The sequence below is a fragment of the Telopea speciosissima genome, chromosome 1 (genome assembly GCF_018873765.1).
Source record: "Telopea speciosissima isolate NSW1024214 ecotype Mountain lineage chromosome 1, Tspe_v1, whole genome shotgun sequence".
Lineage (NCBI taxonomy): Eukaryota > Viridiplantae > Streptophyta > Magnoliopsida > Proteales > Proteaceae > Telopea > Telopea speciosissima.
In genome coordinates this window covers 70,134,644-70,162,340 of record NC_057916.1, presented here as the reverse complement: position 1 = coordinate 70,162,340, position 27,697 = coordinate 70,134,644, and the positions used below count along the sequence as shown (strand labels likewise).

Below are 27,697 nucleotides of genomic sequence, written 5' to 3'. Positions count from 1 at the left end.
AACCTTAACCTATTAGGTAATCCTAAACTAACTAGGTAATGTACTCCTAGGTGGGAGTAGTCCCACTAGGAGCCAGGGTAATGGGGTCACACACACAAGGGCTGGCCGATTGGGTTAGGGTTTACTAATTTAGGGTAAAACTAGGGTTAGGGTTGGATATTGGGAAAGGGGTTTATAGGGTATTAATGGGCAGGTCTAGAGGGCTATTATGGTACAAAAAGGTTAGGGTTGGATGAGTTTTGAAATTCTGCAATTTTGGGCAGAATTGAATTTTAGGTCAAAATTAGGGTTAAATTGGGTTTAGGTTAGGGTTGCCTTATATGGTAATGATAGGCAGGTGTAGGGAAGTCTAATGGTATAGGTTTTATGATGTTTGAGTGAATGGAAGTAAGTTAGATGAGTTGGACAGCAAGATAAGGTTGTTGGAGACAATTCATAAATGGAGGTAGGAGTAGGGGATTCTAGGGTTCAGGGTGGTGGGGGTTTGATGAAACTTGGATCAAGTGTCAATAATGATGTGAGGGATGTATGCTGAAAGTTTGGTTTGAAACTAATGGACAGATTTGAAGTTATGGAGGAATCCTAGTTAGGGTAGAAGTGAGAAGAAGAAGGTTTAAACAAAGTTCAGATTCAAACTTATTGGATTTGAAGAGATCTTCAATGACAATAGCTTTGGAGATGAACAATGGGGTCTCCCGATCTACAAGATGCAAGGAGATAAGTAGCAGCCCTCCTGTTCTTCACGATGCAAGGAGTCGATTGGAGATCCACCAATCCTTTCACCTTGATATTACTCACAAGGCACACTCACGATGGATCAAAGGCAGCAACAAAGGCAGCAAGCATAAAGCTGAGTTTTTATTAATCAAATTCGTATTCAATGCTGGCCTCCCTTATAAGCTTATATAGAAGACTCAAAAATAGACTTAGACACTAAAAAGGAAAGACCTATTCCTATCCCTAACCTATTAGCTATAGCTTAAACTGACTAGGAAACTGAAATAGAGTCAAAATAGAGTCCTAATCCAGCCCAACTAAACAACTAAAAGAAAAACTAATAAAATCACTTAAATTGAACCATTAGTTGTACCAGTTCAATTTAAAACACCAATAAAAAGCTAAGTATCGAAATAAAACTAAGTATGGGAGCTAATCCCGTATGTAACCTATTTACCCATATTTTAGGCCCATAAAAGGGGCCTATTACATTAGAAACCAATGGGATCAAAGGCCCAACATGTATGTAACCCAACTCTAGACTTATTCCTAATGAAAGAAGCCCAGATAGGTGATAAATCTGCATCACTAGGAAACTAAAATACTAAAGGAAATAGACTCAAAACATGTTTGGACTTATAGAGTTCTAATCCAGCCCAACTTAAATAATAATTAAATAGTCACATGCCAACTTAACCAAGTCACATGATCACTTAAGTGATCACATGGCTACTAATCAGTAAAAAGAAATCTACTAACAATCCCGTATGTAACGATAGTATCCATATTTTAGGCCCATAGAAGTGGCCTATTACATAGAAAACTCATGGAAAGGCCCAACATGTATAGAACCCAACCCTAGACTTATTCCTAATAAAAGAAGCCCAGTTTGGGGATAAATCTGCATTAAAATTATTGTGATTACGTTGTTTAACCGAATCAGGAAAAAGCCTAGATAAAGTTCCTAAAGGGAGGTGACCAAACAACAATGCCATTTGTGCAACTCTTATAACGCAAAAGTGGACAAACCACGGAGAGAAGCAACAATAGTCAAAGCTGACGAAGAGTTCTCAAGCAAGTATAGACCACCATCCAGTTTACCACTGCCAATCGTACGTCCCGTTTCCAAGTCACTGAAAAATACAGTGAGATGGAAAAATGTTACTTTGCAATTTAAATCCCGGATGAGACAAGTAATCGACAATAAATTAGGAGAAAAATTAGAGACATGGGGAGCAGATGAAAGCGATAAATTTGGGGAACATTTGATGGATCCTCTTCCGAAAACAGAGGAGAGGGATCCACCAGCAACACGAACTCTACTATTACCTGACCAAGGGTAATATTGAGAAAAATGAGTAGGACCCAGTCATATGGTCGGTGGCACCAGAGTCAATTATCTAAGGAATAGAAGCGACTGGGGCACAATAGCCACCAAAAGAAATACCTGAAGTGGAAGGAGATGAGTTAGAGGACTATGGTATGGTATTGGCAGAAGCAGCACTGGCAGATGTCGCTAATGAAGACGAGGTCTCGAGCCTGGACATCAGACGACGCAGGGTGAGTAGCTCATCCGAGGAAAGAGAGGAATCTGTAGAAGTATCAACACTGGCAGAGTGATGGGCAGCAGTACTAGTGGGATGACCCGGCCCACGACTGCGAGAAAGTGGATGATGCCCATGTAACTTCCAACATTTGTCTTTGGTATGGCGTTCTTTCTACAGAAATAACACTTCACTGGGGCTCTCTCAAAAACAGAGTTGTCAGCAGTACCACAACTAATAGTTCCCTGGGAAGAGTTCTTATGAGATGTAGGGCCAGTATATAGGGTCGAATGCTCCATTGGCATAGGATGATGCATAGCAATACGACGGCTGTCCTCAGGTTGCACCATAGTATAGGCTTGCTCAAGAGTAGGAAAAGTATCTCAATTAAGGACATGAGCCCTAACCTGATCAAACTCCATATGTAGACCAGCAAGAAAGTCATAAACACGAAGCTTGTCGTCCCACTTTCTGAAAGCAATAGTATCTGTATCGCAGGTGGCAGAAAAACACCCATAAAAATCTAACATTTGCTACATACCTCTCTCCTAGTAGTGTAGTACTGGGACAACGATAACTCTTTTTGTTGCAGTTATGGATCTTCTTCCTGATTTCATTGCATTGTGCTTCATTACCAACTTGGAACAAGTTTCCTTCATGGCCTTCCAGATTCTCGCAGTAGCGTCAAGGAGAAGATATCCATGTGCAATGGTAGGATCCATAGAGTTGAGGAGATACGACTGTCATTATCCTATTTAATTTGAGAAGAACCAACATCAGTACACTTGATAGAATCCCCTGTAAGGTGGCTAGAAGGCCATTGAAACCCAAAACAAGAGAACAGGAATGGGACCACTTCAGGTAGTTATTCCCAAGGAACTAAAACTTGTCTCGAGTATAGGTTTCGACCAGCCAAATTTCCAAGTTGGCTCGACATCTCGCTCGAGTTGGGGTAATTTTTTTTCCAACTCGATGGCTGGTTTAGATGGGTTTTAGACCTATTTTTGGGGCTGAAACTTGGTACTCAGCCTATTTTAGGCCATTTAAACACAATGACACTATAAGATTTTGCAAAAAGAAAGTCTAAATAGGAGTTTCACTTAGTGGGAAGTGGGAACCAGGACAGACACAGGACAAACACTTATTTATGCCTAATACCATTTAAGTAAATGAATTTGTATTTCATTTACTTAAGATATTATTTATAAATAATCAAAACCCCCCTATTTGAATCCAATAAAAATAATTAAAAAATAAAATTCCAAAAGAAAAAAAAGTCAACCTCCCAGTTCAAGAACAAAAATTGGATCTTCAGCGGTAGATGCAATTTCTAATTTTCTAATGCTGGGGTTTTTCTCGAATCTAAAAATTCCATAAATCTTAATATGATAAAACATTACTAAAAACCAAAAGTGCTGTAAAATATTCATTTGTTTTGATGTCCAAAAAAATATTTTCATTTAGAGCGATTTTGACAGCATTCGCGCACACTAAATTAAGTTAGATTGGTACATAACTCCTTGAATATAAATCAGATTTAAGCAATCTTGGACTTGTTGGAAAGCTTTCAAAACAAAGTTGTCTGTCCTGGTGACGCACAATAAATGAAATACAAATACAAAACTTTTACTTAAATGATATTAGTCATAAATAAGTGTTTGTCCTGGTTTCTGGCATAAATAAGTATCTGTATACCAAGATTTCCCACCGAGATCTCGTCGAGATCTGGTGCTCATATAAAGGAGTTTGGGTCGAGATCTCGCTCGAGTTGGGGAACTTTTTCGTATCGCATCAGATTTTGTCTTGAGGTCATGAAAAACCGAGAAACTCGTCGAGATCTTGCGAGATCTTGTGAGTTTTAGTTCTATGGTTATTCCCATCTAATTTGATGGAACTCATAATAAATAGAGGAAAGTCGCATTCACGCTGTAGGACTACTTCTTCCTGTCCAGTAGATGCGATCAACATGTCCGACATAGTTTCTAATCACAGAGAGATGGAACAAAAAAAGGGATCGTACCACAAAAATCTCCAAAAAACTGTAGAAGGAGATTTGGATCATAGGAATGGGGGGGGATCCCTTGGTGGGAAAGAGATCACCATCAAGGGGAAAAAAAGGAAGAAGAGCAAGGTGGTAGCGGTGGCGGTAGAAGAAGGTGGAGGTGGTGTCTGGTGGTGACATTGAGAGAGGATGCGGCGGCAGTGACCGACGATGGCTGGCGATAAAATTGAGAGAGAGAGAGAGAGAGAGAGAGAGAGAGAGAGAGAGAGAGAGAGAGAGGTTGTCGATGGTGGGTGGTGGCGCTGAAACCGAGAGGGAGAGAGAAGGTGGAGGCGCTAGAGAGAGAGGCGGCAATGAGTTTAGAGTTTCATGAGCAAGGTCATTAGGGTTCAGATCCGAATGTCGATTCTCGCTCTAATACCATGTGGGAATTTAACTTATTTTAATGAGACACAAGCCCTCTTTATTTATAATAAGACATATGAAGTATAAGTTACAATTATACCCTTAGGGCAACACAACTAAATCCTAATGGACTAATATACCCTTGAACCAATATTACAACAATTTATATGGCTAAAATAAGGTCTTTAAAATATTGAAGCTTAATATGGCCGTTTACCCCACGAAATGGGCAATCGAAACTCACAGGCAAAAAATGTTGTACTGTTTTGGCAATATTTCGGTCAAGCCGATACGAGACTGAAATCCAAGTTTTCAAACTATGACTGCTGATGGGTTTCTAGAAGTTAAGGGTTTTTGTTCAGAAATTCAATTGAAAACCAAAATCACTGTGAATATTATATGATCAGATTCAAGAGAAATTTTTTAACTTGAGATCAAATAAACACATGTAGCTCAAATTCTGGTCGAAAGTCAGTCTGATAATTAAGAACAACTTCTCAAAGATGGACTTGATCTAATGGTAGGATCTGAAGAACCAGCACTGTTACAGAATTAGTAGCTTGAGATCCTAAAAACTAGGAACTCAGATATCTCAGAAAATAATGTACTGATAGGCGTAAGATTCTGGTTAACAACAGTTCTTTGGCAATTAAACAAGATATCAAAATATCAAATAAATCTGACAGTTAGATTAGGAATTGTGAATTTATCTTACTGAGTATTGATGGAGAAAGGAAGAATGGAAAAGAAGAAGATGTGACTAAGCATCCCATCTAGCCTCAACTGGAATCTCACCAGCCACTATTGGCTTCCCATCAATATAACACTACATCTCATAGCAGATCTGAATCTCGCAAAATAATGAAAAGGTCAAGCCAAATTTTCATTAATCAAATTCTTATACGAGGCTGGACCCCATTACAAACTTGTATAGAAGACTCAAAAACACACTCAAATACTAAAATGGAAAGGCCTAAACCAATCCTTAACTAATAAGGTAACATAAACTGACTAGGAAACTAAAATAATGAAAGAAACTGACTCGAAACAGAATTGGACTTATAGAATCCTAATTCAGCTTAACTAAAGCACTTAATAACAATGATGTAGATCAAAGGAAGGAAGGATAATTTTTGAATTTGGGTATGGTTCAGTTTTTTGGGTCAAATTGAGTCTGCATTTAAATAAGTTAGAATTGGCTAGAACTTTGTAGTGTTAGTCCTTCCTAAGTTTCCTACTTTCGATTGGAAGGTTTCCCCATTTGAGTTGGATAGTGTTGCTATTTTGTTGCACCATCCTATTTTCTGGTTTACAAGTCTTTTCTGTTGTGCCGACAGCAGTGATTTAAGTTGCTGTTTGTTTCCTGTGGTTAAGTATTTAGTGACAGTACTTTTTATCAGACCTGTGGTTACACAAGTGTCAACAGACCTAGTTTATTAGTCTGCTGTTAGGTCTGTTACATACTTTTCTGTTGGTGAGAGCCAGTGTTCAATCTACTGTTTGTCAGTATTAGTGATCCTATATGGGATAGTTGGTTGTTAGCGTCTCAGTTGCCTAGTCCTACATTAAACAATTGAATTAAGGAATAAATACACTTACCGAATAGGCGTAGCTTTTGTTCATATTATTATAGACCCATTAAAGTGGCCCATTACAATGAAAATACTTTGGATCAAAGGCCAAATACATACATAGCTCAACATAAATCTTATTTCCATTAAAATAAGCCCAATTGTGTTTTTTCTGCATCAACTTCACTGCAGTTATGACATCTCTCACTATTTTTTATGTTTCCTCTTTTTCTTAAAAGGCTAGAAAAAAGATGCTTGAGATAGATGATGAGCGCAATCGCAAAAATTACTTTATTCAGAAGATGGTCAAGCAAGCTGAGTCACTTGAGCGACAAATTTCTGACTTTCAAGAGGAACATGCTCGAGATACACAGGTGGTTGTTGTTTGCTTAATGGTCTAAAATAATTTTCTATTTTATGTTATTTTGTACTTGTGGCTGCTGTTATAATTTCTTCATTTTTCCAACTATTCCAATCTGCTCTTGTATTGCTTTATTGAGCTACGCTTATGCCGAACCCCCTTCATTTATTTTTTGAGCTGTTACTAGAGGGTGGATGATGCTAATTGTCATGTTTAACTACTGTGTCTGTGGCAGACATCTGTATGGGTGAATGCACTTTTTGAGAACCTGGATTCTTATTATGACATTCTTCATACATACTTTGCTGACATGGTGCGGGCTGAGATGATATCAAGAACTCTCACATTGTGAAACGTTAAAGCAACTTTAAAAAGCAGTTTTAGATAAATAAGATTATGTTTGGAATGCAAGAAAATAAAAGAAAAGAAAAAATTTGTAAAATAAGATAGAGAAAGACACAAACTCATCGTTACTTTTATTACTACTTTTGTCATATTATGTTTTTCTTTCTTTTCTATCCATTTCTTACGTTCCAAACATAGCCTAGAAGAATAATCTTGATATATGTTATTAATCTAATTTTGAGTGAGATTGAGATTGTTAATAGGAAGTACACGTTACATGATATCGTTGAGTCATTGGTAATAATTACCGTGAAACAGGTATGCATATAAAAAAAATGCTGGGGCTAACAAGGATTTGGATTCTGGAAATCTTAATCCACTTTTGAGAAGGATTTATAAGCTGAAGAAAATTTTCTGGATGCTGAAAACATAATAAAAACCAAACTATATTTAGATTGGCATGTATAACAGTAATAAATGATTACTATTGTAATCCAGATACAATTTAGGTTTTCCTTAAATTTAAGAAAGAGCTCAAAGACATTGTTGATGTAAAACACAGTAATCAAATGATTTTTTCTGTGTAAGTCCATACCTTGAATGAAGAGAATTTGTAGAGAACTGATACAGGAGCATCGTCTAGTGAGATTATTGAGTTCGGGTTTCACTAATGATGGGTTTTTATTCTTGTAGGGTCTGGAATATGAAGCTCACCGAGTAGATCATTAATGTTAATGTTTTAAGTAGTTGGTACCTTTCTTCTATGGGTGCTATGCTAATAGTTTAGATGTCGAGTCTCTATCCCTAATTTTCTATTAGTGTCTTCCTCCCATGGGTGCTATGCTAATAGTTTAGATGTCGAGTCTTTATCTCTCTAATTTTCTAATTCTTTTTTGTTTTTTTCCCTTTCTTATTTAGATTACTTTAAAAAAAGTTGGTTATTGAGCTGTTTCTGGAATTCTAGTTAGTGTCAAATGTTAAATTCTTGGTACGCTCCATTTGGTTGGAAGGGAAATTAAAGGGAAAGGAAGTGAAAATTTCAAAAAGAACTAAAAAAAAAAACTTTTGGAATCATTACCCCACATGATTGTATCACTAGCTCCAAATCATTATCCCCACATGATTATATTTGGTTATTAAATTTCACTTCGCATCCACATCCCTTGGGTTCGAAATTCAACTAGTTTATACAATCATGTGGGGTAATCATTACAAAAGTTTCTTTTTTCAGGTTTGAAAATTTTACTTCCTTACTCTTTAATTTCCCTTGCTACCGAATGGACTCATAGAGACACGAGTCTGGTAACACTTGCTGCCATTTGGACTTGGAGCGAACAAAGACCTTTAATGGAACTGTGGGATTTTCTTGGACAGAAACCGTGGGTTTCCCTTGGGCAGAAATAGGCTCCCCCTGGGCAGAAACCATGGTTTCCCCTTGGGCAGAAACCGTGGGTTCCCTTTGGGCAGAAACCATGGGCTCCCCCTAAGCCGGAACCATATCAGTATCTTCCTGAACCTGAACCGTATCTGGCATTCGAGCAATCAGAAGCACATCTTCCCTTGAAGAGGACTCCCCCTGAAGAGGTGCGACAGTGGAAAAATATGCCTCGGTCTTGTGGAACACAAAATCCACAAAGACAAACATACGGCGAGAGGGAGGATTATAACACTTGTACCCTTTTTGAGTCGTCGAACAGCCAAGGAAAATACACCGGATGCCACGTGGATCAAGCTTACCATGCTGATGATGATTACGAGCAAAGCACACACAGCTAAAAACCTTCGGAGGGATAATGAAGGTGGACGATCCTAGAAGCAGCTCCAATGGGCAACGAGAGTCCAAAACACCTGAAGGCATCCGATTGATGAGATACGCAGCCGTGAGAACAGCCTCATTCTAATAGGGTGCAGGAACTTGCATTCGAAACATTAAAGACCGAACTATCTCCAACAAATGCCAATTCTTGCGTTTGGCCACACCCTTGGGGTGTCAACTCAACTGGTTTGATGGAGAATGCCATGATCATGAAGATGCAATTAAAAAGACCCATGAACATATTCTCTCCCATTATCCGTGTGAAGGATTTTGATCTTCGCATCAAACTGGGTTTCAACCATCTGATGGAAGAGATGAAATCAGTGGAAAGCTTTGCTCTTTTGATGCAATAAATAAATCCAAGTAGTTCTGGTATGACAATCAATAAAAGTAACAAACCACCGAAAGAAAAAGAACAAGAAAAAGAAAAAGAAAGGTTCAGATTACAATTTTTAAATAAACCAGAAAAAATCACGGCTAAAGTCCTAAGAGTTGGGTGGCCCAAACGGTGATGCCACTTATATAAATCGGTTAAAGTAGCTGCAAAGGAGCCAGCTGGAGCTTGTGTCGTCAATGCTGAAGAAAATGAAAACGCAGAATCAAGCAATTATAAGCCATTGACCACTTTACCACTGCCAATCATTGGCCCCGTCACCAAGTCCTGCAAAACGCAATGGGAAGGAAAAAAAAGTTACTTAGCAATTTAAATCCCTAGTGAGACTACTAATGGAGAGAAGATTAGTAGAGAAATTGGGAACATGCAAGATAGAAGATAAAGAGAATAAAGAAGAGCATTCTATAGATCCTTTTCCAGAGATAGAGGAGAGAGAACCATCAACAACTTGAAGTTTACCCGTTCCTGAACCAGGACAATACTCAAAAAACAAATGGGAAGAACCAGTCATATGATCGGTGGCCCTTGAATCGATAATCCAAGGGTTGGAGGTAGTAGAGGCACAACGGCCATCGATAGAAATACCTAAGTGGGCAAAATTTGAATCAGTAGGCACTCGCAAGGAGGTATCCGTGGAAGCCAATGGTGAGGATGAGCTAGGCAAATTTTGGAGATGATGGAGCCGAGTCATTAAATCCGTTGGGAAGAGAGGCGCCTCTATGGGAGCAACATCAGCAGTCTCAATTTGGTGTGCCTGAACCGATCCCGTGCCACAGCCACGACCACGACCACGACCTTTGCCATTTGCAGGTCGACCATGGAGCTTCCAGCAATATTCTTTGGTGTGACGTTCCTTCCCCAATACTCACATTTAATAGGTCCCCTTGTTAGAAGTTAGAACTAGATCGATCACTGAGACGTGGAGTCCCTCCATAGGAATAAGATCTTGAACCCGAAAAAAGTGTAGATCGATCCTGTGAAACAGGTTGAAACATCGCAGTACGATGGCTGCCGTCAGATTGAACCATAACATACGCCTGCTCTAGAGCTGGAAAAGGATCATGACTCATATCATGAGCCTGAATATGATCAAATTCAATATTCAGGCCAGCCAAAAAAACGTACTGGCAAAGCTTGTCCTCCCGTTTGGTGAACTTCATGGCATCCGTGGAACAGGAGCCCATGGTTTAAAGTATCGGCCGATATGATATTGACCATAGTTGTCATGGCGTCGCCATGGCGTCCTGGCGCTGGGAGAGGTGGCATATCGAGCTACGCCATGGTGGATGTAAATATATCGTTCGATATGGCTTCCATGGCGACGCCACGCCATACCACGATATGTTGGCATATCGGTCGATATTTGTACATATAAAAGTTAGATTTAATTATTTTTTTTTTAAACCATTTAATAGCTTAGATGCTTTGCTCCAAATCACACACACTGAAGAAAGACTATTGCTATCAAGCTTCAGTAAACAGGTTAGCCTATCATTTGATTTTTACTATTGCTTTCAATTATTTGACAGGTTAGTCTATATTTTCAATTTTTCATACTTTCATAAACACTGATGGATATTAGTTACACTTTCATGAATTAAACCATAGTGGCATAGTATATTAGTAGTAGTGTAGTACACTTTCATGTTGATTTTTGATGTTATAGGACATATATTATAGCATACTAAATGACATTAAAAATACAGAAAATAAAAAATTAAACATGGTCGACATGCTCGCCATGGCAATGCCATGGCGGGCGACATGTCGATATATCGACGTGACACCCTTCCACCGACTTGGATCACCGTGACGCCGTGACAACTATGATATTGACCGATACGTATCAGTATCGGTCGGTACCATTACAGCTTTTTTATAGAAAAATGGTGTGTCTTGATTGGTATTGTATTGTATCGGCCGATACGGTCCGACACTTATGATATGTACGTTAAAGAGCTCTTTGAGTATCAGTATGTATTGGTCGACACAGCTCGATACAGACCGATATGGTCGACACCAACCGATACATGTTGATATGACAATTAAAGGCACATGTGACTATCAGACTTTGATTTTGTTTTTGAGATGAGAGATTGAAGGAGTTTCTCACAGAAAAAGCAGATTTTGCAGAAAAAGGTAGGTTTCAGAAAAACATGATCTTTGTGTTAAAAATATAAATAATGGTTTTTAATCCTATTTTATGCTATAAATCGATAGATTTAGGTAAAACTAAGCTAGTTGATGCATCAAAACTTGTTCATTTGCAAGGATATGTACTCAAATCAATGAAAGTTTCTTGTCTCATTATACGTTGTTCTCCATTTCAGTGTTTATGCACGACACATGCTATATATTGTTTTTTTGCTCCAAAAGTGTATTTTTATGTGTATATTGACCATTTCCATGCGTATTTTTAGCATACAATACATATCTCTGATACAATACAATATGATACGTCTCTTAAAATCACCCTTCTGATACGATACCTGATACCGATACTTTAAACCTTGTTCATGCCACATACTTCACAACTCAGGGTAGTACTGGGATAATGTCATCTCTTTTTGTTTTGTGTCGTGGATCTTCTTCTGGAATTCATTTCCTGGGCATCATTGCTGACCTGAGAGTAGGTATCTTTGGCTGCTTTCCATATCTTGGCCGCCGAATCCAGTAAGAGATAATCCCATGCAATATTAGGGTTCATCGAACTGATAACATAGGACATAACCAGATAGTTGTCCGAATTCCATTTGTTCTGAGAAGGACCAACATCAACAAGCTTTGTAGCGTCCCTTGTAAGGTAGCCTGAAAAGCCACAAGAAGCTATAGAGAGGAAGCATGAACGAGACCACATCAGATAATTGTTCCCATCCAATTTAATGGAGCAAATAGAGAACGGAGGAAAGCTGCGATCACTAGAACTGTCGGGAGAGTTCGATGTGGTAGTAACATCGGACATAGCTGCTGGTTAGAACAAAACACGAACACAAGTGTTCTAATACCAATAGAGCATTGCTGAAACCATAAAATCGACCGATTCCAGATATTAACCAACACACATAAGATCTCTGAAAGATAAAAAAAAAACTTGAGATCTCTCAAAAACTCATACAAACACCAAAAAGAGGGGCCCTCGGTGGGTGAAATCACCACCGAGGGTGGGAAAGAAGGTGAGCTGAGTGGTAGTGGAGGCACTAGAAGTTAGTGGTGGTGGTAGGTGAAGAACCGAGAGGAGAGAGAGAGGCGGAATGAAAAAGAGAGAGCGAGAGGTGAGAGAGGCAGAACCGAGAAAGGGAATGGGAGGTGGCAGTGCTGGTACTGGAGGGCGGTGGCACTGGTTCTAGACTTCTAGAGGGTGGTGATGCTGAGAGGTTGGAAGCGCTAGAAGGTTGGTGGTGCTAGGGTTTTGGCATTCAATGGCATTAGGGTTTGGATCCCAATGTTGATCCTAGCCCTGATACCATGATGGAATTAGGGTTAATGGTTTGTATTATTATGACCACAACCCACTTTATTTATAATAGACTAGAGAATATTCTAGAATAGGTACAAATACAAGAATACCCCTAAAGGATAAGATAATATAAAAATACCCTTGTACCCATATTACAACATCTCCATTTAGTAGGACAAAAAATACTCTTTCCATCTCTTCATAATGTTCTCATCCCATACAAGCGCTTACCATTGTCACTTTTAATACATCTAACATGGTCGAAATCTCTACTCTTCCTTTTCTTCATTTTAGCTATCTTATAGATAGCTTTTACTCCTTCCTTTGTGTTTAGATGGTTATAGAGAACCCATCTAATTGAGGTATGGAAACAGGGAATACCAAATGGATGATTCTCTTTTCAATACAGTAAGATGGTTTATGTATATGTTTTGAAATTTAGTGAAACTTTCTTAATATATTTTGATCTCAAGCTTTGGAAGAAAGTTGTAAAACTGATTTTGTTCAGAAAAAAATAAAAGTAGGTCTTTCATTACATTTTGATTTGGGCTGTTTCTCATAGATGTGTAAGTGTTACCAATATGACTTCGAATCTGAAAACTAGACTACTTATTTTTCTCCACCTCAGAACTTACATTATGCCTCTTTTTTTTTGGTTGTTTTTTATATATATGAAACTTACATTATGCCTTTAGTACCTGTTAATCTCTTGTAATACATGATTTTCTCTTTTTTTTGCTTTTTGAATCTTGAGGTTGCAATTATTTTAACATTTCCTGTTGTTTCATTAAATATATGAATTGTTCCTCTTTAAAATCAACCTTGGACCTTGCTTTGTGGAGAGCATATCTCATTAGAAAAATCACACCTTTGTTTTGGGATAAATCACTTTATTGAAAAAGGTAAAGTAAGTTCAGTAGTAGACGAGCACATTACTCCGAGAACGAAGAAGCTACAAGAGCTAACCCACAACTATAGAGATAAAAAACTAAGAAATTGAGTAACAGACAAGCACAAATAATTAAGGGATTCCTGTCCTAAAACATAATGCTACTCGTGTTTTGGATCACCCACCTCATTGTCGCTTCTCAGTTTCCCATTGAAATGAGAAACTCTTTTAATTGTGGGTATGTTTATTGTCACTCTTTTGAATATGAGCATGTTAATTTGATTATGGTCAGTAAGAATTTAATTTCTCCATCTTGTTATTTTACCCTCCAACCATTTTCCAAAGGCTGAAGAAAGCAAGAGGGAAGAACATTTGAAGGGACTCCAAGATGAGGCTGATGCTGCTTATTTATGTTTTCAAAGGTTGTTTGTTGATTCTTTTTTTTTCTTAGGTTTTGCATTCCTAATGCATCTGTTTTTGATTTGCCTTGCCATTCGTGGTAAAATTGTCTGCATCTTAGTAAAAGACCTATTTCAGGTGGAAGGAAGAGGAGGATGTTCTATCCGAAGCACTATCAAGGAAAACTAATGAATGCAAGGAATATGGCGAGCAGGTGTGCTCATGTTCTGAGCTTAATTGGATAATTTTGTGATTTGAATGTTTATGGGAATATGCTACTGAATTCTATGATGTTTAGACCTATTATTTTCATCTAACATTTACAGGATTGCCTTTGCTAGTCTAATGTTGCAGCTGTTGCTTTATTGTCTTTTCCAATGGCTTTGTTTCTTTTTTCTTTTATTTTTTGGGGAAATATGTTTCTTAATGTTAGTGGTATGTGCCCATTAGATTTTATTGCCAGGGGTACACTTGGATGAGTTTTGCCTGAGAGAATTGTAGGAATGTAGGGCCAATCAGTGCACAAGCCTGCCTAAGCTCAAAGTCAGGCTTTGTCCGGTGCACCTTTCAATTCTTTAACCTTGGTATATTATTTTTATAAGTTGAATCGGTCAAGTTAGAGCTATTTTCAGTAGTGAGACCTAGATCTACAATTTTTTATTGAACTCATAGTTGTCACGACATCTACTCGACCCAAGGTGTTGGAAGGGGCCTAGACAAAAGGCGAAACCAACAAGGTGACCAAGGAGTCCAAGGTGCCCTCCCAGGAGACCAAGGCATCCGACTAGGCGAGCAAGGTGTCCAAGGTGACTAAGGTGCCTGGACGCCTATTTATTGCCTTGACAACTATGCTTGAACTATTGGCCAATTTCATCATGAAAGTAAGGCACCTGTTGAGGCAGATGCTAGCGATGCCAATTTATTTTTTAATGACTTGTCAAGATTTAATGCTGAAATGAATAGAAAAAGAGAAAGCTCGCAAAATTATATTGGCCAGTCCAACAATAGGAACCTCAACCCACAACATCTATGACAGGAATCCCTCTTGCTCAGAATTCGGCTTACAAAATACCCTTCGATATATATCTTTTTTAATTTTCACTATGTAGAACCATATGAGTAGAAGATGAGTGCTCCGAAATCCTGACCTGCCAAAAGTTACACATAATCTATACCCCAGGCCTTTCCTGCTCATGCAAGGACAAATTGTACCACATCTCGAAGAGAGAATAAGAGTCTTTTAGAGCCAAGAACTTGGTTTTGTGAGTTATTAATAAACCCGTCTTCCATTTTCTTTAACCATTTTTATTTGGATAAGTAACAAACGCTTCATAAGATGAATGTAAGTAATAATATTGCCTCCAAGGTGGCAAAAATGATTAATTCACCCCCAAAACAAAATAAAAAAGGCCATGACTGAACACAATCTACTTAGGAAGGCTTTCACCCAAGGTACATAAATATCTGATAACCCCTTGCTTGGCAAAGTCATGGACTTCCTGGTTCATCAGTCTCTGCATCCAATTGAATGAGCGATTCAGCTGGGCTGCAAGAATTAGAATAAATCTAATACCGTGAAAGTACCTCCTTGGATCATTGTCAGCACATCTCATCCATTTAAACAGTAGCAGAGTATCCTTCCACAATGACTTGACTAGTACCTCTAGATATGGCCATTTCCAAGTCCACTTTTCAGAGAAAAAGTTCCAGTCAAGTGGCATAACCTTCTTTAATTGGTCCTGAAGATGACCCTACTGCAGATTCATCCTAATGTTTGGAGAGACTACTAATGCCCGAAGGTCCTAGGTTCCCTAGAGAGCTTCTGCCAAAGTTCAACTTGATTGTTTCTTTCATTAAATCGTGCCACATAGCAACAACTTCGATCTTTTTTGCTCTATAATGTGTCAAAAAACTCCACTTTGATATACTGGTATTTCTCTAACACCTTCGATTAGATCACTTGCTGCTACACAATGTGCAAGTTTTCTTTTAATCTTGTCAATCACCACAATTTATTCAGACAATCTAGAGTTTTCTCTTTGTACAAGCTCCAAAAAATTGGAAAATGAAGTACTGTCCATGGAAAAAAGCTCTCTTGTCCATTTGGCCCCATTGTAGGAGACACTTATCCTTTGATAGAGAATGGCAATGGGTGGTCAAGACCTTCTAAGGCAGAACTATCTGTGACACGGTTGGAAAGCTAGTCTTTGGCTCTACTGTATATCACATTTGGATGGAAAGGAATCTTAGAAGATGGACTTCCAAGTCTCGTTCCTTTGATTCGATTTGGAAAGCCATCTCTTTTGATGTCTCCACCAAGCTCACCTTTTGCTTCCATAAACCTTTTTGTGACTCCCCAAGGAACAGGCATATTGTTGTTACCTGGGGCTTAGACATGTCTCTCTTGCGGCCTCCAACCTCTTAAGGATGGCCTGATTCTGTGCTTCCTCTCCCCCCCCTTTTCTCTCCCCTATGTATATTCCGCTCTCCCCTCTTTTCCCCCCCGGCCCCCTCCTGGGGTTTGGTAATATATTTATTCACCAAAAAAAGTACTCTCCATGGGAATATTCCCGATGCAGATAAAACACAGAAGTAACTTATTTTAGTGGTAACAAGCCTTGGGTTGGGTTCTATACACATTGAGCCTTTGGTCCATAGTTGTCTCGGTGCCTAGGTGAACCAAAGCAGTCAAGGGGGGGAAAAAATTAAGGCGACAACAGCAAGGCTCCAATCCAGACAAAGTCGCCTGGATGCCTAGGCGTTGCCTAAGTGATGCCTTGACAACTATGCTTTGGTCCAATGGGTTTCTATTGCAGTGGACTGCTTTAATGGGCCTAAAATATGGGTAGGAGGAGTCAATACCAGATTTATTAATTACTTAAGTTGTGGAGTCTTGTTGGAGTTCTATTACTTATTTTTACTTGTCATTGAAGTCTTTTAGTTGGGCTGGATTAGGTCTCTGAGTCCAACCTTGTTTTAAGCTGCTTTCCTTTATTTTATGCTGAGGTTTAGAGTTTTAGTCAGTTCATACTACCTTCATAGCAAGCTATTGGCTAGAGGAGTTTTAAGCTTAGTTTGAGTTTGTTTTGAATCTTTTATAAAAGTTTGTCTGGAGCTACCACCCTGCATACGAATTTAGTGAATGTATCCTTTGGTTCTGTGGTGATTTAGAATGCTCCCTGATGTGGTGATTCAGTAGGATCCCTGCGGGTGATTCCAGGAAGCCTTGGTTTGATTCCAAGTTTGGGGTTCTGGTGGGATGACCTGCCACTAGATTTACCCCGGTTTCAGTTTATTTCTACTTTTTACTAAATCTCTCACCAAAAGGTTCCTGGTGTCAATTCCAACATAACTCATCGACTGGTGCCAAACCCTTTCAGCAAAGATCACAGTATGGAAAGTTGGTTGGTTGGCTCACTGTCTTGTTTGCTCCTGAAACACAAATTAGGAGAAAGAAACCCTTGTTGCCATCTCCTTTGATATAAGTCACCAGTTAGCACCTTTTTGTATGCTAATTCAATCTTCTAGAATCATATCTCATTATGGTCAAAGTTTTGATTCCATTAAATAAATGTTTTTCACCCCCTTCATCTCCCTAGCTGTTTATTCACCGATATTGTCGGCCTTTCCATATTAATTAAGGAGATCAATTCCCCCTTTTTTTTTGTTGTTTCTAGTTTCTATTTATGGGTTCAACATTCTGGTTTATTATGTGATCAACATTCTGGTTAATCTTATTAGAAGCAATTTGAATGTCATTCTACTTTATCTTATGATTGGTCAAAGGGACCAATTGCACCCGCTTGCATCATGTTTGCCTTCCCAACATGTTAATTTTGCAGCTGGGTTCATGTATTTTTGGTAGACTAAATTTCCTTCTTTTGTTTTAGAACTTGAACGACTTTTAAATTTCATTGTTCATTGTTTTTCCCTTTTCTTTATTCCTAGTTAAGATATTTAAAGTTCAAGTTATGTTGTTTGTTTTGACTGGATTTCATGGAATTGGATTTCAATATGTAGACTAATTGTCCCCTTGGTGTGATCAAAATATTTGTTGAAATCATTGGAATCTGGTAATAGTTTTGGAAATCATGATTTGACACAGAATTTTGGAGGTTTTGCTTTTATCTTAAATGAATTATTTATTGTTTAACTTCTCCAGATTCAGGGTTGTGACAGAAAGCATCGTGAAACCCATTCTCGCATCCGTGAACTTCAGCAAAATCAAACGAACAAGGTCTGATTTTACTAAATGTTGTTTTGTTATCCAAATTGTTACTTCAATATGAGACAAAATATATTCTACAGTGAACACTATTGCACTTGTGACTTGCATATATGTAAGAATGTGAAAAATGGTGTAATGGTTTCTAGACTTTTAACAAGATAATTCTAATAGAAGAATAGAGAGCATAATCACAAGATAAGGAATCCGAGAAACTTCAGCAACTAAAGTTAAACAGATTTGATGTAGGCTAATCTTGAACTAGAAAGTCCAGCAAGGGTATAGTACATACAGGATCACAGAAGCAGAGAACATAGGCTAGAAATAGGAGAAAAATTGTAACTCACAACAGGCAGATCAGAACAAGTTAGAACTCAGTTCGAGGGTCTACTCTAATGTAGAGAAGTCCTAATGCTTCTACACATAGTATTAAATCTCGTTTTGGCAGGCCATTTCGGCCTGACCGAAATTTCCGAGACACCGAAATTTGGTATTTTTTGTGCAAGATTTCGGTTGGTTTTGGGCCAAATTAAGGCCTGAAACTTCATGGAAACCCTATTTTAGGCTATATAAACACATGTAAATGTTCATATTGCAAAAATAATCACCCAAAGTGGTGTTTTGGATTTGCACCCTTGATTGGCAGTATACAGTCGAATCCTAATGTATAATTACACGTTGTTTAAGTACTGGAGGACATAATAAGCAATTTAAACAAGTAAATCGTTCAAACATAGAGTCAATGACTCATAATATTAAGTACATAATTTGGATGACATCAATATACTCTCATAATACAAGTCAAGTATCTACTAATAATAATTACTCCGCCATCCAGAATCGATACCAGTCATAGTCCGATGGATCCGACGTGCATTTTCCTCTGATTGTAGGACATATGAATGCCACATCATAGTCTGGGAGAAGAAACGAGTATAGTCCTCCACAGTTTCCATGTAAATTGCATCATCAACATACTGAAGGTAACCTGTCCTAGGATATGGGTCATCAAAGTGTGAAAAACTACCCATTGATCCACTGTGATACGACGCCTCTGGGAGCATATACGGGTATGGCTGGTGGGTTGGGTAGGAATTTCAGTGCAAAATCTAGACGAAATCTCGTCGAAATCATGGAAATTTCGGTTGAGCCGAAACAAAATGGGAATTTGAAATGAAAAAAGACAATGTTTCGGTCGAAATTTCGGCGAGATGTCGAAATTTCAATTGTTTGTAACATTTCGACGAAATTTCGGAAAGATGTTATAAAGCCCAAGTATAAAAAGGCTAAAACTTGTCAGTCTCGGTCGGAATTTCGATTGAGACCTCTCTGGTTTGTACCATTTTGAATTTTGAAGCTGGAACTTGCTATTTTGAGCTTTCATCTTCGATGTTTCACCACATCAATGCCGGAATCACTTGGGAAACAAATCATTGGATTGTCTTCTGTGGACGACATCTTCTTCTACGGTTCTATGATAACTGGTATTCTTTAAGAATCTGAACCAGAATTTTAGAGAGAACAAGATCATAAACTACTATGTGAAATTTGAAGTAAAATAAATGATATTGATGAAGAATGCAATCTGAAAATTGACTTAGAACAAGGGTCATAGTTGTCATGGTGTCTAGGCGACCCAAGGTGCTGGAGGGGGGGGGGAAGACGTCAAAGGCGACACCAACAAGATGCCTAGACGGCGCTTGGACAACTATGACAAGGGTACAACAGGTTAGAATAAGTAATAATGAGTAGGAGGAGGAGAAGAATAGTAGAAGAAGATGAGAAGAAAAAAGCCATAGGCCAAAAGAAGAGACTTCACCAATGTTTGCAGAGCTCAATAGCTCAAAAACTCTTGAAAATACTTCAAACTATTACTCAAATTATGCTTAACTGATGAGAGGGTATTACAGGTATAAAACCTTTTGAAATTCCTAAAATGACTTATAAAAGGACTCCTAATAAGCATTATTAGGACTGGACTTAAAAGACTTAAAAACAGAACACTCTTAAAAGCTATCAAGTTTCCTAATCTAAAGCACTAACTTGACTACTGATTTCGTATACTAACTTTACCAAGACGGCAAGACCAATTGGTTAGTTTTAATTGCACGAATTCCCCCAATGTTGGAAAAAACTCGCCCTTGAGTTTTAATATATGGGAGAATGTCCACCATTTGATCTCAAACAGGGTACCATAGATTGGTATAAGTAATGATAGTTAGGGAAAGTATTATAGTAGAAGAGAAGACATAGTACCTGATTTGTAGTAGAATTCAGAACTAGAAGAAGTGAAGAAGAAAGCAGTAGGCCAGAGGAAGAGCCTTTATCCATGTTTGCAAAGCTGAATAACTCTAAATTTCTTTGAAAAGGAAAACATCAATTTTATTATTTAAATCATGCTTAACTGATGCAGGGTGTGTTACATACATGAAGGCCTTTTGAAATTGTAGAACTGACTCAAAGGACTCATAATCACATCACTCTCTAATCCTTAGTTGACTTAATAGTCTCAAAATAGAACTCTTCGGCTGGCCGTCAATTTTGAACTGATCTGGTCTTCTTCCTCTGGTACTGCTGCTGGTACTTTATTTCTGTGTATGTGGACATGCTTCTATTTGTGCATATTTAGTAGTATCTGCAGTTTAATACAAATTTTTTTTTGGGGTATTCCTTTATCTTCCTTAGTGTTTGACGTTTTCAGCTGTCATAGCAACATTTCCTCTTCAACAGGTAACAGCTTTTGGAGGAGAGATAGTAATTCGTCTTTTACGTGTGATTGAAAAATATCATAGAAGATTTACAAGGCCTCCTATTGGTCCAATTGGTGCTCATCTGGTAAGTATTTCAATAGATACTTTTATTACATGAATATGTTGACCTCTGCTTTCTGTGTATTTCCCTTCCTTTTTCCCTCTGAATGGTTAATGGTGAGGAATTCTGTAAAGTTTGCTAATTTCACATAAAAACTTTGAACAAAAAAGTGTAACCCATTCTGTACACTCCACCTGATGTAAAAGATTGAAAGTTTGTCATCCTCATGTGACGGTCTTCCTTGAATTCACAAGATAAGCCCCACTTATATCACTCTGGATCCTTTCAACATGAGGGAACTGAGAGTCCCCCGAATATTATTCCATGATCAGAAAGTTTCCAGTAAGAGAAAACAATTATGCAAATCCTATTGTGTAGTTTCCTTCCTTCTAAATGATGCAGGAGCTGTTCCATGGGCCGGGTCGAAGCCGTTTGACCCAAACCAAGACAAACCGGGTTCAATTGGGTCTTTGGGTTCAGTAGGATATTTATTTATGAGGGTTTTTTTTTTGGATGAATAAAAATTATATTACGAAGAACGGAGGGGGGATATACAGGCCCTAGGGCAAGCGAGAAAAGAAAAGGAAAAACAAACAAACCGAGAGCTAATCCGGCTGCAAAATGGAAATAGGAAGACCCCAAGATACAACAATGAGCTTGTTCCTTGGAGAATCCTTTACAAGAGCATGGGGAAGCGAACCAATTTTAGAGGAGACATCAAAGGAGCTGGCATTCCAAATCTTATTTAGAGAATGGGAGTTGGATGTCCATCTTCTATGATTTCGCTCCATCCAAATGTGAGAGATAGCGGCACAAAATGCAAGCTTGCCAACAGAATCACAAATTGATTTCCCTCCAAAAGTCATATCTATCTATACCCATTTGCAATGAAGGGGGAGAGGGCTTCTTCTGGCCAGCCAGCAAGAGCTCAAAACTCTTTTCCAAATGGAGGAAGCAAAGGGGTCGGAGAAGAATAGGTGGTCTGTGTCTTGTTGCCCATTCTGACAGAGTTAGCATTGAGGAGAGACCTGAATGTGCTGGAGGATGAGGAAAGCCTGAGTCGGGAGGCAGTTGGAGAGGGCACGCCAAGAGGTGAGAGACTGACGAGGAATGTGCCCTTTGAACCAGACAACTTTGTACCAAGGACAGGGAGTCCCATTGTGTCTAACCATATCCCAAGTTGAGTGAGAGCTGAACCTGCCTGAGGGAGAAGGGAGCCAAATAATAGTGTCACCTCTGCCGCTGTGACCAGAGGAGGATGGGGGGGGGGGGGAGGGAAGGGGGGCCAGGTACCTCTAGAGATGATGGAGAGGCCATCGTCAATCTTGCACAAGATGGCATCTATGGCAATGTGTCTCACTTGAAGAATTCTACGCCAGACCCAAGAAGAATCGGAAGCAGGGCTAACCGTCCAAATGGAGTCTCTATGGAGAGGCCTAGCGTAGACCCAAGAGCACCAGATGCTGCCTTTGTTGGTGAGAAACTTCCAAATAAGCTTGAGAGAACTAGGAAGATTAACATCTTTAATTCTTCTAATACCAGACCCCCTTCAGATTTTGGGAGGCAAACAGAGGACCAACTCTTGGGGTGGAGAAATCTGGCTGAATCCACTCCTTTCCAAAGGAAGGCGCACATAATAGACTCTACTGCCTTAATGATGGCCTTGGGGAGGCAAAAAACTCTTTTCTGATAAATGTAGCAACATTGAAGCACTGATCTGATGAGGGCTCCAGACGACCTGCATAAGATAGAACCGAGCTTTCCATAGCTGCATTAGGGTTTTTATTAGTTGGGATTTATCTTGTAATCGTCTATTTTAATTTTAATAGATTAATTAGTGATAGAATTGGATTAGGATTGTGATAAAATTGCATTAGGAATTTATTTCAGTTTTAGATTACGATTAGGAGTTTTATTTTCTTTAAATACTAGCTTGTAATCAACGAAGGATCAGATTTTAAAGAATGAATTAATTCGTTTGGTTGAAACCTCTTGTGGGTTGATTGCTCGTTCGTTGTCTTCTTCTTCTTCTTTCCTTTTATTTCTTATTATATCCCTTCACTACAGATACCCTGTTCTGCCTAACATGATTTGCAGCCCAGGTGTTGGCATCGATCTCTACTGTTTCTCTTCAGAATAGTGTGAGATTGTAAGGAAACATTCCTGCCATAGAAACGATTCACCCCATACAGTCTGGAGTTTTGATTTTGCTCTATGTTTGACAGTTCTTACCAGAAATCAGATCTGATTCTGGTTTACTGCCAAGCTCTGTTGCAGGTTTCCCAATTGAGCTCCCAGCTTGCTGATTGTAAGAACTACCACCTGGGTTTAATATGGCCTGGAATTGCGACTCTATATCTGAAATTTCAGGTCAAACTGAGGTCTGTTGTGGAAGATCTTTCGATCTGAGTTGTTCTTCTTTCCGCTGGTGCTTGTTCGTGGCTGAAGGTTGAAGAAGAAAGCCTCATCCCACGATTCTTATTTCTTTTACTTTTATTACCTACTTTCCAATTTTACCCTTCCATAATGCCATTAACCCCTTCTATCCTTTAATTTGTTTGTCTTCCAAGTGAGTCCTAAATCTATAAATCAAATTCTATCTGTGTCCTCCCATTATTTCTACCCAATAGCCTTTTAGATTATGCTTAAATTATGATATTGCCATCCTATTATAAATTTCTGTTTATTTTCAATTCTGCCATTGGTCATCTAAACTTTCACATATTTACAGAATTGCCATCATTCCTTACTATTTGGCTATTGCATGTTTTAGTGGGTCCACAAGCAATCCGAATAGGGTTTCTGGATCCCGGATCTGCATTACTAAATCACCCATTAACAGTGCCTGTACAGGTGGTTTGTTCAGTAATTCAATAGCCCAATTGTCAATACATTAATTTGCCTAGGTGTCCACATTATATTTGAATTTCTCTTTCTCTCTTGACAACAACAACAGCAACAACAACAACAGCAACAACAACAACAACAAACTCAGCCTTATCCCAACTTAATGGGGTCGGCTACATGGATCCAAACAAAACAAAGTAGGTAAAACCGAGGTCTAAACAAAAAAGAGGGATGGGGCATGAGTTGAGCTTGGGGGGGGGGGGGATGACAAATGAAAGATTGAAAATAAAAGAAAATGAAAGATGAAAGTAAGAGGAAAGAGGCACAACCCGGCAAGTTTAGAAAATCTCAGCTAAATGGAGCCTACTACATGGATCCTTCCCCTCCAATAGGCTCTATCCGATGCCATTCTTGGTACAAGACCTAGACTATGCATAATGCATGTTCTTCCACACAACTTCTCCTATGGCCATTTTAGGCCTGCCCCTAGTTCTTTTAACTCTTTCAATCGGGATCCTCTCACTCCTTACTGGGGCGTCCCTAGGCCTCCCCTAAACATGACCATACCACCTAAAACGACTCTCTTGAAGCTTGTCATTGATCGGGGCAACTCCCAAATCTGCTCTTATCCGTTCATTTCTTACTTTATCCTTCCTAGTTTTTTCATACATCCATCTTAACATCCTCATCTCTGCTACACATAGCTTCTGAATATGACACTTCTTAATTGCCCAACATTCTGCCCCATACATCATAGCCGGTTGTACAATAGTCCTATAGAACTTTCCTTTAAGCTTTAAAGGAATGCGACGTTCACACAGTACTCCGGACGTACCTCTCTACTTCAACCATCCCACTTTAATTCTCTGTGAAACATCATCCTCGATGTTACCTTCCTTATTTATGATTGACCCCAAATATTTGAAATAGTCACTTGCGGGATCTCTCTATCCCTAATTCGCACCATGTCAGTAACCATCATAGTCTAACTTAAATTTCACGTCATAAGCTCCGTCTTCTTTTTACTAATCGTAAAACCTCTTGTTTCCAAGGTGGATCTCCGTAGCTCTAACTTAGCGTTAATCCTTGCTTTTGTCTCATCCACCATAGCAATATCATCTGCGAAGAGCATACACCATGGGGCCTCGTTTTGAATGCTTTTGGTTAGGTCATCCATGATAAGCACAAATAGATAAGGGCTTAAGGCTGATCCTTGATGTAACCCAATTGTAATTGGGAATTCCTATCCCTGACTGTTAATAGGAATAAAATTAGAGCTGAATGCTTGGACAGTCTAAGGCAGACCCGTGTCCTTCTTCGGATAGTCCGCTGTGTTAGAGCTCCTGTATGATATATATATTGTTTCCTCCCTTTCCTACAAGGTTGGCCTTTTAGATGAAGCGGTTCCAACATGGCATCAGAGCAGGTTTGGAATTAGGGTCTCTCCTCTCTCCTTTTTTCAGCCTTCTCTTTCCCTTCTCTCTCTCTCTCTTCCTCCCTTTCTTCCCTTGTTTCTCATATCCCAATAGGGCAGCACAGATGAGGTGATCAATAGATCAAGTTGCTGCCCTTTCTCACCTCATTCAATGCAAGAAAAATTCTGATCGATAGGAACCTCCTCCCTGCCTGCGATATTTGACGCTTCAAGTTCTTGGATTGTTTCTCCCTCAACTTATTGGAACCAATTCCTCTTATTGAAGATCAAGACCTACAACAGATTTTTTCCGAACAAGTTCCTATCTACAGCCACCTGTTGTGAAGACCTCCTTGGATCGATTACTCCCAAAATCAAGGTTTTCTCAAAACCCTGACATATATCGATCTTGGCGTTACAGGTTTCTGTTGGTGCTAATATTTGAAGGACTGATCAAGCCCCTTTGGAACTCTACTCGACCAAAGTTTCAGCCCCAAACAGTGTTTTTTTGAAGAATTCTCCCCTCCAACGATTTCAGTTAAAACAGGGTTTTTTTTTCAAAACATTGACAATGTCGATCTAGGGGATTCCCTTGTCTGCTACTGCTGATTTTTGGAGACATACATTCTCCCATTGAAAGAGGATTCTCCACCAAATTTCAGCCCTTACATTGAAGGGATTCTTGGGTTTCTCATCCCACCAACTTCTCTGTGATCATGGGTGACTCAGTTAACTCGACTGCAACTTCTGTTGGTGATGGCCAAGGCAATCAGATTTTCATACCTTTCCTCCTCGTCCAATCAAACTGGATGGCTCCAATTACTTGCTTTGGTCTCGGTCTGCTTCCTTTGCCATTGCTGGTCGTGAAGTTACTGGCCACATTAATGGCACCAGTGTTATGCCAAGTTGCCAACTGAGACTGGTCATGCTCAAGATAGATGGCTTGCCAATAATCGAGTGCTCATGTCATACCTCATTGGTTCGATGACTTCAGATCTTGCGCATGGATTTCTTCTCCTTGATACAACCTCTCAAATATGGGCTGCTTGCAAGGAAACTTACGGGCTTGGCTCTGATTCCATGTTGGAACCGGTTCCTCTAAAAGGCCGACCTTGTAGGAAAGGGAGGAAACAATGCGTATATCATACAGGAGCTCTAACACGGCGAACTATCTAAAGGTGGACACGGGTGGATAAATAATTTCAACACTTGCTTGCTCCCAGGGGGACTCAATACCGTGACCCCTGCCTGCTCTGATACCATGTTGAAAGGAATAAAATTAGAGCTAAATGCTTGGATAGTCTACGGCAGACCCCAAGCCATATATTTATAATCAATAGAAAATATTACATCGACAGAACTGTCCGTAACAAAGCCGACATGGCTGTACATATCATAAACTAGGTAAAAAGTTCAGAATATCCCGACGGTATTTTGGCCCATACAATCCAACAGTGACCTCCCACAGATCTCACACTAGTCACCACGTCCTCATACATATCTTTAATTACATCCACATACTTACTTAACACCCCTCTTCACTAAAACATGCCAGATTAAATCTTTAGGGACTTGGTCATAGGCTTTTTCCTGGTCGATAAAGTTCATACGGGGATCTTTTTTGTTATCTCTATATCGTTCCATGAGCCTCCTCAACAAGTAGATAGATTTTGTCGTTGATCTACCTGACATAAAGCCAAACTGCTTCACCGAGATATGAGTTTCTCTTCTCAAAGGGGCATTAATATCCTTGTCCTAAAGTTTATTGCGTGACTCATTAGCTTTATTCTTCTATAGATATTGAAGCATTGGATATCACCTTTATTTTTGTAGATTGGTACAACAATGCTTCTCCTCTATTCATCTGACACCTTCCTTGTGTTCATAATCCTGTTAAACAGATTGGTCAACCAATAAACCCCACAACCTCCTATGGGTTTCCACACTTCTATTGGAATCTCGTCTGTGGGCTTGGCATAGTTGTCAAGGCAGCAAGGCGACCCAAGGCAGTGGAAGGGTGCCTAAGCACTTAGGCGACTAAGGTGCCCAAGTGTTATATTTTATTTCCCCTCTTTCCTAACATTATTTAGTATGCTACAATATATACCTTATCTCATCAAAAATCAAAATTAAGCCATGTCAAGTCATCAAAAATCAACATTAAGTCACATCAAGTCATCAAAAATCAAGATGAAGCCACATCAAGTCATCAAAAATCAACATATAACTAGAATGCAACAGAACTGAAGAAGCAAGCTATTGGAAGTTTAAAACAGTCAAAACATACATTTTTGGTTTATGTTGTTCTTGGAATTCTTCATTGTCCTGGTATACCAAGTCTTACATTTGGCTTGTATTGATCTTAAAAAATATGATCTTATCTATAAATAATTAAACTGCTCTTGATTTAGAGAAATGTTTAGTTTTCTTAGAAGTTTGACTGGTCAAATGATTTTATTTTTACATGAGATTTTTTTTTGTATTAGGTAGAACACATAAC

At 39.0% G+C, this 27,697-nt stretch overlaps 1 protein-coding gene across 3 annotated transcripts in view; it reads left to right on the top strand.

The window, feature by feature from the left end:
• LOC122663433 (structural maintenance of chromosomes protein 6B-like) overlaps positions 1-27,697 on the top strand; it is a 123,150-nt gene that overhangs the window by 34,932 nt on the left and 60,521 nt on the right. For all 3 annotated transcript variants that reach the window (XM_043859149.1, XM_043859155.1, XM_043859156.1), the window contains 5 exons: positions 6,479-6,613; positions 13,847-13,923; positions 14,039-14,114; positions 18,063-18,137; positions 20,856-20,960. In XM_043859149.1, coding sequence (XP_043715084.1) covers positions 6,479-6,613; positions 13,847-13,923; positions 14,039-14,114; positions 18,063-18,137; positions 20,856-20,960 — 468 coding nt within the window. The remainder of the gene's footprint in view (positions 1-6,478; positions 6,614-13,846; positions 13,924-14,038; positions 14,115-18,062; positions 18,138-20,855; positions 20,961-27,697) is intronic.